Genomic DNA, 17,952 nt, shown 5'->3' on the forward strand with positions numbered 1-17,952 from the left:
TTAGGGTCACCTTCATCTTGGATTTAATAAATAGAAGGTAAAGTTTTAGTATTTGTGAATGTGATTGACAGGGCTAATCAGAGCATGTGCTAGCCTACTTTAATGAAGAGATCTGCTCATGTGCTTAAATTCTGATGCACAGTAACTCTGCGATTCCTCTTCCATGGCTTTCCTAATCACATGCTTCTTGTGTCATACCTCAGGGTAGTTTTGGGAGGTGGTTCAGAAGTTTCACAGTTTCCTAGTCGTTAGGGTTGGAAGGGACCTCAATAGATCATGGAGTCCGACCCCCTGCCCTGGGCAAGAAAGAGTGCTAGGGTCTCTTCCAGAGTCAAAGGGTGGTGTACTAGCTTGCTGCACTGCATGGCAAATTGCTAATATGTGCGCACATTTATTATTTTTTCTTTTTGTGATACCAATCAAATTTTGATATTGGTCACCATGGACTCAAACTGGAGTTGTTCCCATTGAAGTTAATGGAGTTGCTTCTGATTCTCACTGGTGGGAAATCAGAAACTTGGCCTGTAATCTTGCACTTGGAATGTACTGGATGCATCTATCCTTTACTTCTTTTATACTTCTATAGTTATCTTAATTCTCCTGATTTAGCAAGCTTTGCTCTTATTTCTCACTATGCAGAGTGCTTAGTTTGCCACCCTCAAACATGAGACCCATCCCAAAACCATGACATTCAGATTGGCCTGTTTCTGTGTTGCAGATTTTGCTGGCCAAGGCACCTCCTTATCTCACAGCTTCATTTACGTGTTATTTTAAAGTAAAACTTGAGCGTCCCCTCACTGCTGTGATGAATCTGTATGGAAATAAAGCCTTATACACAGGTGGCAGCTTACTTTCCGTGGTACCTTTTCTTTGTTTGAGAGCTTCCTTTCTTCCTGTCCCCCTGTGGTTCTGTCTGAGGAACAAACTCCATTCAAAATCCTAGTACCTGGAAGTTACAGCAGCGGGTTCGCAGTTGGTTTTGGCCTGATCTGTAGATGTGAAGATGTATCCAACATGGGGCAAGGAAAGAAAAAACATCAACATGTTGCCAGTGGGTAAAGCCTCTGATGGATCTTCCCTTTTTAGGGCAGACTGATGTAGCACCACTTGGAGTATTGGTGGGACTCATGCTGACCTGTCCTTTCTGAGGTCGGCGTGCATTTCCTTAGTATCACTATATAGTTCACTGTACAGTTCAACAGTGACAGTTATGGAAAAGGAGCTGTACAGAGAGCAGTATTTCACCTTGAGCAGAAAAGCTTAAAGTATTTGGTATACCAGATCCTGTTTTCACACACAGAACAGGTTACTTCATCGTCTCTTAAAACCTGGGAAGCTGTGCTCTAGTTGCGTCCTTTAAAATTTAGTTTCCAAAATAGAATTTGGAATAAGTGCAGTTCTCAGAAGTGGCAAAGAAGGTGAATAACTTTATGGTGGTATAAATATAAACAGAGAGCAAGGCTCTAACATTTGAGTCATAGATGTTTAAAAAAACCACAAAACAAAACCAAAAAACCCTGCATCTGTATTTCATCTTACATAAGTCACTCAATTTAAAAATGCTGGCACGTTTAGTATAACTTTTTTTTTTTTTTTTAACGGTGGCAGATATTCAGCTTTCTTTAGGGATCTGGAAAATGTTAATTGGGGGGAAATGAGAATGTGTAGAAGAACAGAGAGGGTTTTTTAATAACCATGCTGTCTTACAGTTCTTAAATAGGATAATCTTTAGAAGGAATTGTTTTCCCCTCTAAATTCTGATGTCGACTTCCTAAAGGCTTACAATATTTACATTACCCTGGTGATTGCTGCCATACTATGGGGGTGACACGAAATCTACTTATCTCAATAGATTATATATAAAGAGAGATGAGTGTATATCAATAGATCTTTATAGAAATAAATGCATAATATACATTCATCAAGTTTCTTGAATGGTTTTCTACCAATAATGTTCCTGAAGCCATCGTGAAAGTTGCCTCTGTTTCATTCAATGGCCATAACATTCGAATATGGAAGAAACCCCAAGATTGTGCCATTACTGCTATTATCAGACATTAGGTCCCTGTGAGCACCAAAATCTTTGCAAGCTGGCTCATCTCTGCAAAAAAATTTTTGGATTTACAAAACCAGGGTTTGAAATATTATAAGGGCAAGCTCCGTTATAAGGGCAAGCTCCCATATGGTTAGCTGTAATTTCCATTTCCAGCCATGGGCACAGAGATACCTGACAGTGAAAAACACCAGCAGGGAAATCTTTTGGGGGTGGGAGGTGTGGGGGTGTGTGCGTGTGTATTTTTTTTTTAACTTCAAAATAGGTTTGAGGGTGTTGAATGTGGCAATCTCCAAATATCTGGGAATTTCTTAACCTAATCAAAATCAGTTTCCCTGCCTCTAACTGGTTTGAAATACAGGCTGTAAGAAAGAGAGATTACTCAAGCTTGGATAAAGCAAACTTCTTTAAAAACTTAATGAGAAATTTTTCAAGAGGAATAGCAGAAATACAAATCTTAATGGGGCATTAATTTTCTTGCCTGCCTTTTTCGTGCAATCAATGATTTAACAGAAACTGCACATAATCTAGGTTCGTGAAGTGTTTGGCCAAGAAAAGGCGGTAAGTAAAAGATGACAAATTACGTATTGCTATCTTTCCTGTCTGTATTTAAGGAAGGGTTGGCTGTTTGACTGGTCATAAAAAGTTTGGTCAGTTGACCGATCAAATCGGAGTCAAAAATGGCCAAATACAGGCAGGGAGGTACTTCCTCCATGCTGCACTGCCTGCCCGCAGAGCACCTGGCTCTGGGCAGCCTGGGCCTGTGAGATGCTGGGCCCTGGGTACCAGCTGCCAGCCTCACCAGTGTGGGGAATTGCCTCGCAGCGGAGAGCGCCAAGCCTCCCCAGTGCACCCCCCACACAGACCCTGCCCCCCCAGCCCTTGATAGTAGGTTGTCTTTATCAGTTGAATAGTTAACTGATATAATGAAGAAGAGTTTAAACAGCTAATTTTTAAAATGCTATTTTTACCCCTAGTTGTTATAATCACAGAAAGCATCCCTATAATATTTAACCAATCTTTGACCAGTCAAAAAAGATTCAGTCAGTTGACTAGTCAATTGTCAATATTTGACTGGTCGATTGGCCAGTTGCCAACCCACATTTAAGGTACAACCCTCTTCGTATATCTTGTCTAAGTGATGGAAATGTATGTGAAAACAGCTGAGCAGTTCTTGCTGGTTTGGCAAATAGCAACACATCGCATTAATGCCTCATTTTGTAAGTCTCAAATGTGGGATGTTTATAATCTGTATAGAATAAAGAGAGCAAAGCAGATCTGTTAGTGTTTGGTTATTCTGTCCTCTAAGGGGAAAAACTTTGGTTAGTTAAGACTCATCACTCCTTACTGTAGTGTTTAGGAAGGCCTGCTTTCTATAGGATGGGCTCCCTTTTCCCAGGGAAAAGTCATTGTAGATGTAGGTTTTGTAGCTGTAAATATTTGTGGGTGCACCGGAAGTTATTTATATGGCATCAGTAGTGCTGCATAATTCTTCATGCCCATAAAATGGCAGACTCAAAGGTGAGAATAAAGTCAGCCCCCAAATGAGTAGGTGTTAAGAAAATTGCTGAAGTGATTCTTCAGAATCTAAGGACTTTGCTACCTCTTTTCCATAGAATGGGTTGAGAGTTATCAAAGGTATAAAGGGAAGTTAGATACCTAGTTGTCATTAGCGTTATGGAAAAAATGCCTTCAGCTGAGAATTGTGTACTGTACACAAGGAAACCTAGTAATGGAGACTTACATGGACACAATACCAAATACTGATGGCTGCTCTTACGACCTTAACTCAAATAGCTGAATTGGTTTACATCTAAGACTTCGAGGATGTACTCCTGAATAGGGCAGCAGCATCTTTCTTTACTCCTCAAACTTTTAGCAAAACCAAACCAGAGGCAGGCCAAAGTTATACTTGGCCACTGAGCTCTGTTGTCTTCAGTAAATCTTTGACCTGTATGGGAGAGAATACACTGGTCTGATGTAGCGTAACACTTTTTGTGCACAGGTTCAACATTTCTTAGGAATACAACTCAACGAACAGCATCCTGGTTCATATCTGTCTTAAAACATCCTTTATAGTTCAAGCAGAGCACATAATTGTTATATTTCTGGAAAAGTATGTAATCTCTTAAAAGATCTATAAATCAGGAAGCAAATATTTAGAGAAATGTTTTTAGAAGGCAAAGGGTCCTTGCAGATATTTCCAACTTACAAAGCTCCAGCCCCATTCTTCTTGCACTGGCTTTACCCCACTGTGACTCCTCTAAAAGCAATGGGGTTCATTCAGTTTTGTACTCGTTCAAGTGAGAAAAAAAAATTGGGCTCTTTGGCCAATTGCTTCAGAAGAAAGAACGATGCGGCAGCAAGAAAATGAGAGGACCCGGCAGCAGTGTTTCTTGCTGAACAAACCCAACTCAAACTTTTAATCCTATAGATCCTCTTCTGGGTGGGGAGTGATAACTCTGTCTGGTTTTCTTAAATCACCCTGTTGGAAAGCTTGGGGAATAACATTTAAAACACCAAGGCAGTCTGATATTTTGGAAACAGACTTAACCAGAGACACCACTGTAAACGGTGATAGGACATTGTAACATCCTTCAGCATGGGCCACTAAAATGAGTTTAATACAAATATTAAGGATGCTAATTATTATGACAGCCTGGAAATTCTCACTTTGTAGGGACTTGCATGGGCACTTCTGTCAACTAATGCAAATAGCCCAATACCGTCTATACCTGGGTTGTGTTTGGATGGGCACCTGGATTCAAATTAGATGGATGAGTTGTTGGTGGGCTTGTTTGTGTAGAGTGGGTTAGGGAGTAGACAGGAAATGTATAGACTTTTGTGAGAAGAAAACCTTTTCTTTTTCTGGAGTTTAATTCTGCTCAACATGTTCTCTTTGGCTTTGGGTGGGAAGGAAGGAAGGAAGATTGAGGGTTTGTTCAGTGGGGTTTGTGTTTTGGGGGTGTTTTTTGGTAAACGCTCTTTTAAATTTGCAGAGACTTAGAGAAGTTTCTCTGTATCAAAAAATTAACACAATGTCCTTTGTAAAACAGAACATTTTGAGAATGGCTGTAGCTGATTTGATTAGGAGTTGAGGTGCTAATGTTATGGGTATAGGAAAAGCAAAGTGCTCACATGGGCAGCAAATTCCCCCCCCTCCCCCCCCCCCCCAATGCACTGGGCCCTAACCCTGTTGGGATCCCACTGACTTTAGAGCAGCTACTTTGGTGTAAGGATAGACTCAATCCTACTTTTATAAGGCTGTTGGATCAGGGATGTAAATGGGTGAACATCCAGAACCAGCAAGTGGTGGTTTGTCATTAGTGAAAACACCGCAGATGGGTTTCTGTGTCTCAGGCCTTGACTTTCTGAGCATCGCAGCAGTGAGATTATTGCTTTAGATGACAGCGGTACTGGTCATAAGTCAGGTGAAAACTTTCTGGAGACCAGTTAGAGTCAAAGCAGTGCATGTATTGGGAATGCGTGTGGTGAAAGGCAGTGGGAGATGGTCACCACTGCTTGAAGAAATGAGGTCTGATGTCAATGACTCTGAAGACATCTGGGCCAAGATAGTGGAGTCACTTGAAGACGATGCATTTCAGTAAGGTCACTTGACGAGGGAGAGCATACTAGGCCATGATTACGTAATGGAAATGCCCACCCTTGCCACCTCCACTTGTGTATGTCGCTTGGCTTGTTTTTGCAGGCTTGTGTGTCATTAAGGCTATCACAGAAGGTGGCATACAACTAAAAATTCTTGGTTCGGACCTCCTTATGCAGGCAGATGGGTCCCTTGGAGAGAGTAGTTGGAAGCTGGCAGAAGTAAAACTGGAGTGTGTGGGCTTTTTAGCAAATTTTAATTCTCTGCCTCATTGTTAGCTCAGGAAAGCTTAGGGGACAGATGCCAGAGTTACATTTTATCTTTGGAAGGAAAAATACCAGTGAATATTGCGTATGATCAAGAATTTGAGTATATAGACAGAGGAATCCAGGACCAAATGGGGCTCATCCCAGATTCCTAAAGAGAGTATCCAAGCCAGATGTTGATAGTTCCTTTGGGACAGTTAGGCACTGATGACTGGTGACAAGTAGCAGAATACATGTTTTAGGCAGGTTCAGAGATCTGAAGTCTAGTTAAATGGTAGGATGGTTGACATGACCACTCTGAGGAGGAACACGTCCAACAAATCCAATGGAGGTGTTCAGGAGTGTCACTGGGGGTGAAGTTGTGGACCCGGTCAGTCTTGAAGAACAGTTATCGCTGTACACCAATGACACTTACGCCCAGAAGCATGAGACAGTATAAAGCTTGAGAGCAGTTTTTACTGTTGAGTTAGAAGGAGGAAACACATACAGCAAGATGTTTGTTGGCTGATACAAAATTGACCGGACCACTCTCTTCTGAAGAGCAAAGGAATTTAGAAAAATAGTGACTTGTTAAACAAGTGGTGTATGCATTGCACTGTGGAAAACCATGTGCTGAGACCAAATAATAGAAACAACATTCTCCAGTCTTCATCAGAAATCCAAGCTGGCAAAGGAATTGGGGTTATTTTTTATCCAGTTCAAACATTTCTATTTTATTAAACATCAGAGAGAAGTCAGAATTCTGGTAGTTATAGCTAAAGGTGAAATAGCTTGGATGATGTCCAAGACCTCCATGGATGCAGTTGGGATGGTTTCAGATCTAGTTACTGGAGGAGAATTATGGGGTTCTGAAGCAGCCCTTTCTCAACCTTTTTTGTACCAGGACCCATTTGGAAACATCAATGGTCAGTCCTGACCCAGTGCCCCTCATTCCTGACCTGCTGCCCCAGGCCCCCAGTGTGTGGGGCAGGGGGTGGGTATGGGGGGCCCCAAGCAGTCCCTTGCAAGCTGTCAAAGGAAAAGTCACAGTTTCCTACCTTTTTATCCTTTAAAGGAGAATCCATATTTAAAGTTTGTTCATGACCCTTTCATATCTTCTTGCAACCCCCTTTTGGGTTGAGAAACACTGCTCTGGAAGGTAACTGGAATGAATGATACAGAGACCTTTGAATTCTGTTTCCAGAACCTAGAAATGAGGTCTGTGTCCTTTACAGAATATAAAAGGGATTCAGGAAACATGATTTTTTTTTTTTTTAAGGAATGAGAAGAAATAGTAGACTTGGCCTTCTGCAATATGCAAGATTAGGAAGGGTTTTGGGCTTTAAATGCAATTCCCTTGTGTGGAACTGATAGAATACCTTGGTTTTTTTATTTTTGTAACTTAGAAACAAGTAATTGGAGAATGTAGGCATTGCTGCTGCTTTGGAAGGGAGACGAGAGATGGGCATTGATTTCCAGGTTTCTTCCATCTAGATATTTTTGGTGTTCTTGGCCCACTCCTGAAGCTTTAACTTCAGAGAGTGTTTTGCCTAAATACTTCAGGTATGTTAATGTTAAACACTGATTTTTTACAAAAAGAATGTCTGGAAATAGACAAATGACCTTTGCAAGGATTCAGATTACAAAAAGGCTTTATAGAATGTCAGAATAGATTAATAATACTGTTAATAAGAATGATGATAACGATGGCAAACCGAGAGACTAAAGCGTGCTGAAATTTAACATCATGGCCACAGGTTCAGATAGTACCGCACCCTGGCTTCCGTCACTAAAGCTGTGTATTGCAGAAGTCTGGGAAAATAATGATGGCATTGACAGCAGCCTGCCCAGTGTCTATATGGGGATGGCATATAGTGTATAAATCCAGATTCCAAGGTTGCAATAATACCACAAAAATAGATACCAAACAGCAGAGCCAATTAATCCTTTCACACGGTGACTATAAAGTTCTGATATGCATAAATCAGTATTTTCTGCTAGGCCACCATGTGCCTGGTAACATTTTTAAGGCAATATGCTCTTTAAAAAAAATCCTTCTGTGCAAATTCAGTTATGTAAACCTAGATGTGAGTAGCACCCACACATTTTTTTTTTGCAATCGGCATTAGGAGCAGCACGTAACTGGTTTGTAAGGTGGAGAGCCTTATTAGAGGAAGTATTGTTTTATGTGAACAGAAGACATCTGGTTTATATAAAACAGCTGCATGCATTTGTTTCAAGGATTATAGCTACAAATATAGCTCCACAAGACGGACATTTCATAAAGAACCCAGCACTTTTCAGAGATTCTTCTAGAGTCATCTATACTCATGTACTGACAACAGTAATAAATTTCTATGGAGATGTCTGTGTATTCCAGAGACTCTGCAAATTATACCAATTGAGCTGTTACTGGCCTTTTAGGAATAATACAGAGTTCCCTGACCTTTATATTTGCACGCAAGACACCACTTTTTTTTTTTCTTTCTTTTTTTTGATTTTTCCTGTTCTAATTATTTTCAAAGCAAATGGGGAACAGTCCATAGTAGTGGAAGCACTAATTTGTTTACTGAAAATACAAAATGTTACTTTCAAAATTACTTAACTCAAGCAACAACAGATATACACAGAATGGGATTTTACACATGTTGGACAGAAATAAGAGAATCAAGCCGCGACCAGAAAGATTCCAGAACTGCAAAGATGTGTTTGATTTGATCCTAACGTGTGAAGAGAGAGTCTATGATCAAGTAGTAGAAGGTAAGGACCTTGGATGGTTAAACCAATTTTCTTTCGATTCCTTTTCTGAATTTGAAGACAGACCCAACTGCTGTTAGCTGGAAGATCCATCTAGGAAAGAAGTTGGAACCCAGGATTTAGGGGCCTTGGCCAAATATTTACACCAGATATTTATTTGCAGAAGGCATTGGTAGCTCTTCAGTGTGTTATGCAGGTGCCACCTTGGAGGGTAGCAGGCATTCTTCCTTCTCTAGGTACAGGATTGGAGAGGCAGTCGTGGGAACTCAAGTGCTCCGGCCGAGTGAGGTTTTCAAAATGCTCCTGGGGTTGAAGTGCAGCAGGGTGGATGTGATGGGCACTCTAGATTTATGACGAGGCCACCTCCTTGTAAGTCAGGAGATGAAGGAACCATCTGACTTCGCTCAGTGCAGAAGTTGTCTTTTGCACATGCAGCGATACAGAAGACCAGGCGTGTCCATTAGTAATACAGTCAAGGTCACATTCAGAGTAACCAGGATCTCATAACTAAAGCTAACCCACTGCACTGTGTCCACACAGCAGTATGTTTCTTGGCACTATCATTGCTTGGATATGCTGGCCTGCCCATATCTGCCACACTATATGACTGGGTCTGAGTATCCTGGGAGAGCTGCCTAGATTTTCCCTGTATTCAGCTGAAGATGCGAGGGGCAGAGGGTTGTGGGTGTCACTTCCACAGAGCACAGCACCACATGATGTCTCCCCTGCCCACACAAATCCAAGTGTGACACAGTTGGGAGGACTGAGATGATTTTTATGCTTCTGGCTCCTTTGTGTTTTTCCCTGCACTCAGTTTAATTTGTTGCAAAAGAACAGGCCTGAGTTATGTCGTTTTCTGGACTTCTCACAAGGTGTTGCCCAGAATGAAGTGTCAGAGGTGTTAAAAATGAACTTCAGACAAAAAAGCGCCATGTGGTTTCAGTGGTCTGTTAGTGAACACGCATTTTAGGTACACAGCAAATGTTGTAAATAGCATTTGGAAGGCAATGGACACTTCTTATACAAGCTTGGGCAGTAAATCTAGTGCTCTCTCACACAAAGTCCCCATCCCTTTACTTGTTTAAGTACTTGCACTTAAATGCAAGGTTTCAGTGTAACACAACACCTGTCTGCTTGCACATAAATACTTTCCCCTCTGGTCTTTTTCAGAGGTGGTTTCTCCATTCATAGAGTGGCCCTGATTTGTAGCATGTGTCACCTAGACTCTTGACCGTGTGAGGAGCATGAGAGCCTCTCGCTACTTTTCTGGGTACTTCTGAGCCTAGTCATCAAGCCATTGGGAGTTTTCTATGGGTAGCAGAGGCCTTTTTTGACCAGTCTTCAGTGGCTGGTGAAAGGAATCTGTAGCTGTTTTCCAAAGCGAACATACAAACATTCATTGTAACAAACACAAGAATTGCAGTTTAATACCCAACTGTAAATCCTGCAGCCTGGGCAGCCTCTAGGCATGATGAATGCTTCCCTCTTGGCTTTCCCTCTATATCCATAAAACACCATGGTGAGCCACCCAGTATCCTCATGAAGGGCCTTGCTGCAATGATGCTTTCCTCTGACTAGCGTGTGACACCAGTATTGAATCTTATTAGCCTTCACAGCAGAAATGTCTCTTGGTTCAGCATCAATCAGCTGCAGAGTCCCCAGGGCTGTCCTTCACTCCTGCATTTATAACAGCCTTGCCCCCTCCACCACTTAGGCTGTGCCCTGGCTCAGTTCTTGGCAGTGAGCGTGACCTGCCAGGCAAATTACCCTCAACCTTTCTTGACCGCTTCAGAAATGGCCCTGAAACGTGTGGCAGATATGAGACATCCTATTTCTGGGTCCTGCTTGTCAAGTAGCCCCATCTTGCCCGACACGCGCAGGAGCAGAGAATTCAAACCATCTTGGTCATCTCTTCTTCCTTCTTTGCTCTTCCCTCCCACATTCAATGTAGAGTACATAAGTTACTTGGGAAACTGGCTGGTCCCATCCACGCTGCACCATAACAGTCATAGGCAGGGTCAAAGTAAGGCATGTCAGAAGTCACGAGCCATGGGCTGAAATCCCACACAGGCCCACAGTCGCCTATCCACCAGCCTGGTTGTGAACTCACTGAAAGCTGTAGCACACATGACCCCATAGACTGAACACTCTCCAGATCGCGTGGTGGTATCAAGGAAAACAGAGTACGTAGGAAGAAAAAAAGGAAAGCTGGTTCCTGTGACCCTTAAAAAGAAAAGCAACTCGCATAAAGCTGTGATGCTCCATAGCAAAGCTTCTGCTCCATTATTTTACTAACAAGTCCCATCAGCATTATCATCACTATAATTTGCGCACACTGCCTCATGAGGTTGGGCGTTTACTACTCCATAGGAGTTAAAAACTCCTGCATTAACTATCCCTGTAAGTTCAGAGCGCTTGGCTCCAGCACAAGGTGTTAAAATCAGCATAGAGTACAGGCAGGGTTTTAAGAGAACCATACAGCATAGATGTAATGACATTTTGCAGTCACATTGCACTTTTTATCCACCACAGAGGTAGGAGGTATTGTCTCCATTGTACACCTGAGGAAACAGCTCTTGCTTGGGGTTTAATAGTGAGTCAGTGTCAGTACCTGGAACAGCACCCAGCCTCTTGCTGGACTCGCTAGACAGTCTCCCATGATGGTGAGGGGGTTGCCTTTAAATTCACAGGGCAGCCATGCGAATCTAGGATCTTATACATTTAAGAGAGTTCCTGCTCACATTCTTAGCCTCCGTCATCATGTTGCCAGCTGTACAAAGCACTGTGCGCTTGCTTCGGGTTTGTCATCTAAACAGTGGCAGAACTCGGGGCTTATTAAGGGAACTGGTTTGAAATGACACTGATAGGTTTTATGAGCAATAGCTCTGAGCTCTGAATGAATATCGTGTCAGAGAGCAGCCTTTGCCCTGGTATTTTAAGAGAGCATTTCTTGCATAGGGGTTGGGAAGAGAGGGCCACCACTTGTTAATTCACACATTGTGCACCTCTTTCTCTGTGTGATGACACCCTTCAGAAATAGCAAATGAAAGAGCTTGAATTCTGCCAAGTGGCTCCTGCTGTGAATGGAGACTGAAATTTTAAAGTGGAGTTTCTGGACGGGTTGGCCAAACTGATGTTGCAGGAGGCAGGCAGGAGTGAGAGCCTCTCATTGTTAATACGGGGCACTTTAATGGATGCCTGTAGTGCAGAGAAGTACTACAATATCAGATAATCCACAGCCTTGCAAAAACTGCTCACCTGGGAAGAGCTACTTGTTTTTCATTGAATGAAATGCATTATGATCCGGATTTTCTAAAGCAACTAGAAATCCTGAATGCTTTGATTTTGGGGGGGAATCCAGCTTGAGACACCTTTAAATGACCCAGTCTTCACGGTGTGAGCACAGAGCGTTCTCTAAGAATCAGGCCTCTGAGTCACAAGGCACTGTTGACAATCTTGGCCTAGGTCTTTCAATGGCCACTGAAGTAAATGCTGGGCAAATAGCATTTCTGCCTGGACTGATAAACTCTCATGGCCCTTTTGCAGGGCAGATTGATCATTTGATTTCTCTAGTCCATCTCTTGTCTCACAAGTCCCTTCGGGCTCTGCACAACAAAATAGAAAACCACACAATGAACTGAGCTCTTAAAACAAGGTTGAGGGAGGACTAAATTGGGATGACACTTTTCTTATTTCCCTGCCACCTTCCCCTTAGGGATATTGTGCGTGAAACGTGATTTTTCCTGAAGGGTCACTCTTGTCTTGTCTTGTCTGTTCCCAACTAGATTTAAATTCCAGAGAACAGGAGACGTGCCAGCCAGTACATGTGATCAACGTGGACATCCAGGATAATCATGAGGAGGCAACCCTGGGAGCTTTCCTTATCTGCGAGCTATGTCAGTGTGTAAGTATAAAGTCCCTGTTTCCTATCCATGCCTGGGCCATAGTTGATTTCTTTTTTCTAACTTGATTACAAGTTGGTTGATTTCTTTATTATTTAAAAAGAAAGGCACTCCTTAGAGTGCTCTCTATGGAAAATGATTACGTTTTATGTGAAGCTTTACCTAAAGCAGCAAACTCCATGTCAACAGTGTTTCCAAAATCTTTCCCTGGGATTTTTCTTTGGCGCTGATGAGTCTACATGGATGAATCATCATTGAATTAATGTTTTTTTAGAGGGGAAAAAGAATGTTCAAAGCAAATATATAATTAGCCATGATACTTGTGCTTGACGACTGCACGGTGCTTTTAGCTACTATTGTTTAAACGCAATATTGCACAGCACTGAATGCGTTGGCACTTATTAAACATCAAGCTCTGGATATGCCAATGTTGCGCTCCCTACACATGTATAGACTATTTCCATTTAGTAGAACCGTCCCTTTATAAAAGTGGTTCTTATTATGCATGACTGATGTTTACATGTCATGTTCTCAGTCATTACAAATAGGTGGAAAATATCTTGCACAAATTGCCTAAAATAATCCCTTTTTTGTGTCTGTGGGAGAAGCCTCAGTTAGACCCTTCCATTTTCTGCCTTATGATTCTTAAACCTACCACCTGGAAGAAGGCTTCATGGAGCCAGCAATGCATGAGCTAGTTGATGCATTCTGTTCCAGAGAAGTCCATTGAGGGCACAGAGAAATATCGTTCACCTTTTTAGAGGGTTTAAAGCTAATGAGCCTGAATATCCCACTATCGCAGCAGACTGTTAATTCTGCCCACTGGCCTGTCCATTCTATTCTGCTATAATCCTTTTTGGATGCACAAACCTATTGTGGGCTTGATGGTGCAGCTTGGCTTCCAACTCTCCTGGACTTGCTTACACGTATAGTATGAAACTCTCATTGGCTTGGTTCCTTTTTGGGAGGGTTTTCTTCATGTCAGGAGCACAGCCAACCCTATATGTTGCTAAGAAAGTCCTTAGATTAGAGTTTATTCTGTATTATAGCTGCCCATGCTGACCTGGGTAAGGACATCACCAGTATGTTTTTTGAACAGGAGGTGAAAGAGCTGTAGATTAAAATTCCATATGTATGCTCGCTGCAGCAAAAGATAATGCCTGGCTGTGCTGGTTAGAGAAACAATGGCCAAAAGCTGCTCATAGTACAGGCCAGAGGCATCTGTTTCCCTTCTAAATATACCTGCCAAGAAGTGGAGCTGTAGTGCAGGTGGGATCATGACCTGTGTTTTGCAATCAAACTGAAGGCTTGGATTAATCTTGTCGTACAGCTAGGGTACCATCCGCACTGCTGATTGGAACAGAGCTGTAAGTGGATCAGGATGTAATGAGGTTGTAAGTTGCCCCCCTGGCCTAGCTGCCCTAACATGAATGGGACTACTGTATTTGAACCTGATTCTGTTCTCAGTGTAAATATGGCCAAATGTGCCAGAGAAGGTCTGTGTAAGACCTTTTGGAGTTGTGATCTGTGAAATCAGCTGCTGAGTCTTTGTTTTGTTTTGTTTTGGTTTGGTTTGTTTTTTTTGGTATCAAAGTGGTACAAAATTACTTGCAAATATTAAGTCTTCATGTCACTTTTTAATGGTACATACAAGTGTTAGATGCTTTGGGAATTATTGTCTAATTACCAAGTAAATCTTCATCAAAGCATAAATTGATCTATCCTGCTATTTTAAACTTGGAAAATAGCCCTTAGCGAAGAGGGGGGTTGCAAACGACATCAGCATTGCTTGGTTCTGATTACTGATATGTTCTTGCTCTCCTCCTTAGATACAACACACAGAAGATATGGAAAACGAAATAGATGAGCTGTTACAGGAATTTGAAGAGAAAAGTGGAAGGACTTTTCTTCACACTGTCTGCTTTTATTAAAGCACTTCTGTCTTAGGCCTTAATACAGATGAGAGAAGCATGTGTGTAAGGTTCTGATTATACTGTACTTTCCTGGAAGATGAACTTTGATCCTTTTTTTGTTTGTTTTTTTTTTTGTTAATAATTTTACTTTTCAGTGTTTTGTTTGTATGTTTCAGGTATTCTGCCACAGGCAGGCAGAGATACTGGCTGAATTGTACATATGCAAATGATTAAAAATATACGTAAAGGCCATCTATTTAAAAATACAAATCAAGATTTTTTTTAAATCCTACTTTAATTGTTACAAGTGGGGTTTTAATTATAAAGAGAATGTTTCTTGAATATGATACAGTTTATATTGTATTTTTCCAGCTTACAAATGTATTTTATTTCACCTGTGTATTTTTTTTTTCTTATTTTAATGTAACTGACTGAATGGCTGGAATATGTGAAGATGTGAATGGAACAATGGAAAATTAGTATCTGTATATTATTAGGTATAACATTGGAAACATCCAATAAAAGTGGAAATCTCCAATTCTGCCCAATCTCTTTGTCTTCACACCAGAAGCTGGAAAATTGGGCATTTTGCTTCTTGTGTTGAAACTGAAGCACCATTGAAAAGGTGGTTCCATACAAATTACCCCATTGAAGAGGATGGTCTTGTAGTTAAGGCCTCTGAATAGGACCTCAGAAAATCAAGATTCTCTTCCTAGCTCAGCCAAAGATTTCACATGTGACTTTGGGCAACTCACTAAATCTCTGATGCTGCTGTGGGATGAAATGAAGTCAATAGGGCCCTGCCTGCAAACTTCTCATTGCAGGAATCCAGGCCTCAAGTTCTGTGCCTCATTTTCGTATGTGTCCTGTATTCCTTGGGGTGCTATGAGAGTATAAAAAGCCTTCGAGGCCTTAAAGTTACAGTGGCTAAGAGCCACAATAACAGATGTCTTCAGTCTAAAGGACAGGATCCTCTATAGAAATAGTTTAAAGATATTAAAGAAGTGTCTTTTGAGTCTAAATATTCCCTTCCAACGCGGTGAGTTATAAAGCAAGCTTGCATTAGACACTGACATGTTCCTTATAAAAAGGGCAATGTCTCAGTCTAGTCTTCTTGCCAAAACAGTGGAATGCCAGAGATAAAAAGCCTGAACAGTGAAAAGTGAACTGGATTAATAGAAATTTGGAATTACCAAGTGAAGTGCTACTAGTTGGTTAAAGGCCAGAACAATCCTAGGTTGGTATGGCTTGTTTCAAAACACCCAGAGGATATTGAGAAAACTAGATTTGTCCCCCATACTGATGATGTATGCAGAGGAAATGCAGAAGACCTCTGCTTATTAACCCAATATTGGGGTAGGACTTGGGACTCCTGCGTTTCGTTTCCATCATGTGATCGTGGACAAATCACTTAACCCGACCCATTTCATGAGAGTCGTTGCACTTAAGTTGACTTCCATGGGATTTCAGTGCATGCTTGAAGCTAAGCAAGTACCTAAGTGTTCTCCTGAATCAGGTAGTCTGGGGATGATTACCTTGAGATTATATGTGAAGTTTCCTGGAAATGCCACAATCTACCTCCTTTATTAACAAACATGGATCCCTTAAAAAAGGACACTTGCTTGTTTCAATGTTGGGTGTCTACAATGCTGGAGGGAGGGGAGTTAAAAGAGGGTATTTGTTAAGCAAAATCATGTTGTGTTTGTCTTCTCATCTGGTGCATTTTGTTCCTTGAGGCTATTTCCTTAAAGGCAGGACTTCACTGAACTTTGTCTGCCGCTTATTTGTTAGTTTGTGACATCAGAGCTGGTTGCTGTGAGAATATTTGCAATCAAAGACGGAAGGGTAAAATGACTCTGGAAGGGCTGAACTGCCTAGAGACGGATCCGTTTAAGAAAGAGAGACATGCCGTGCATCCCTCCCATCATCCGGACTAATTTCCAGAGACTGAACAGAGGTGAGGTAGGATTGTTTTCTACCACTCCGTCCAGGAGATCTAGTGTTGAAGTGATCTGCTTCGTTTTAAACACTCTTTGTTGTTGCAAGAAAAGTCTAAACAGAGGATATTATTGGACATGTGTCAATAAACATGGGTTTTGGTAGCTTCTGCTTTAAGTGTGTGTCTGTATATAAAGTGTTGTGGAATCGAAATCTGTCACGCTCACAACACTGCTATCTATGTGTACAACTAGAAGAGAATCCTGACTGTAGCCATTAAGTGTAAATTAATTTATAGAAACTTTAGTAGTTTGACCCAGATGGTTCATTTTTCCAAAATGTGAAGCTGCTGTTCTGGCAGAAGATTATGTCGTCTTATTTCTCTCTTTCCCTCTTCCTCCCCTGCAATTCCCCCACAAAAAAAAAAGCACACATAGGAAGCTTTGATCAAAAAGAATGATAAGAGAAATGTGTATTATGGAACAACCTGTTCCTTTATAAATTGCGCCTTGTTGCTCACAAATGAAATTTAAATTGGGAACTAATAGATTCTCTCTTGAGCAGGAGAGAGAGTGCCGATAGCCGATATTACCAATCTCCAAATTTCATTTACCAAGCTGTGTGCTGAAGCGTGTTTAGTTAACAGCTGCCTGGATGTATAGACAACTGTTAAGGATGGCCCACAGCCCAACGCAAAGGCTTTCTAATTGCACTGCACGGAGATTGCTTCTCAGCCTTATCTTGCTGCGCTGCCTGCCTGAGTCACTCTGTGCTGACACACGTTGATTCAAAATGAAATGTATGCGGTGGCAGAGGCAGGATGGGTTTGTCTTCTATACAGAGCTAAACATTTTTCTGCTTATCCCCACTGCCTCTTTACCCAAGTCCACAATGGAGCCTAGTGACTGAAGGAACATTTTTGGGTACTTACCTTAAAGAACAAAAAACAATACAGATCCTCCCCCTCCCCCCCAACCCGTCTTAAGCAATCAAGGTCAAAAGTAACATCACTGCCAAAAAACTGCTTTTCAAGGTAAGGTTTGGACTGAGGGGAATAAAAGGAAGAGTGATGAGTCTGCCATTTTGAAGAACATGGCAACACTCCATCAACCTGCTGGGCTACGTTGTGAGGGAGGAAAACAAAAGCTGGGAGATGCAATTCTGCATCTCTCACTAGGCCGTCCAGATGAAAGCAGGTGTAGGATTCCAGGGTTTCCTCTGCATGGCTGTTGTGAGGTTGCTGAGGAGAAGGAATTTAGCAAGGGTGTGTTTGGAAGATTACACACTAAATAGTCTCCTGAATAAACCCTTGTGAAATTCCCTCCCAGGCATGTCAAGATATCCACACAGTGAAGAACACCAGATTGCTGAGTCTGTGTTTCTCTTTGTTTTTCTTTTACAATCCCCACTATGTTGACTAGCCGTGAAAGGCCACATTGATTTAAGAATCGTTTACATTGATGTGTAAGTCTTTACAAGGCTTGTTCCCTCTTGTTGCTAAGAGGGCATTATTTCTTCCGCTTGCGGATCACCCACCCAT

General features: G+C 41.7%; 1 protein-coding gene across 1 annotated transcript in view; it reads left to right on the plus strand.

The window, feature by feature from the left end:
• Positions 1–16,576, plus strand: part of SSU72 (SSU72 homolog, RNA polymerase II CTD phosphatase) — a 62,044-nt gene extending 45,468 nt beyond the window's left edge. Inside the window, exons 3-5 of the mRNA XM_090023810.1 lie at positions 8,523–8,662; positions 12,445–12,563; positions 14,391–16,576. Coding sequence (XP_089879936.1) covers positions 8,523–8,662; positions 12,445–12,563; positions 14,391–14,492 — 361 coding nt within the window. The 3' untranslated portion in view covers positions 14,493–16,576. The remainder of the gene's footprint in view (positions 1–8,522; positions 8,663–12,444; positions 12,564–14,390) is intronic.
• The last annotated feature ends 1,376 nt before the right edge of the window (positions 16,577–17,952 follow it).

This window comes from Crocodylus siamensis, chromosome 12 (genome assembly GCF_052110815.1).
Source record: "Crocodylus siamensis isolate JL-2025a chromosome 12, ASM5211081v1, whole genome shotgun sequence".
NCBI lineage: Eukaryota > Metazoa > Chordata > Crocodylia > Crocodylidae > Crocodylus > Crocodylus siamensis.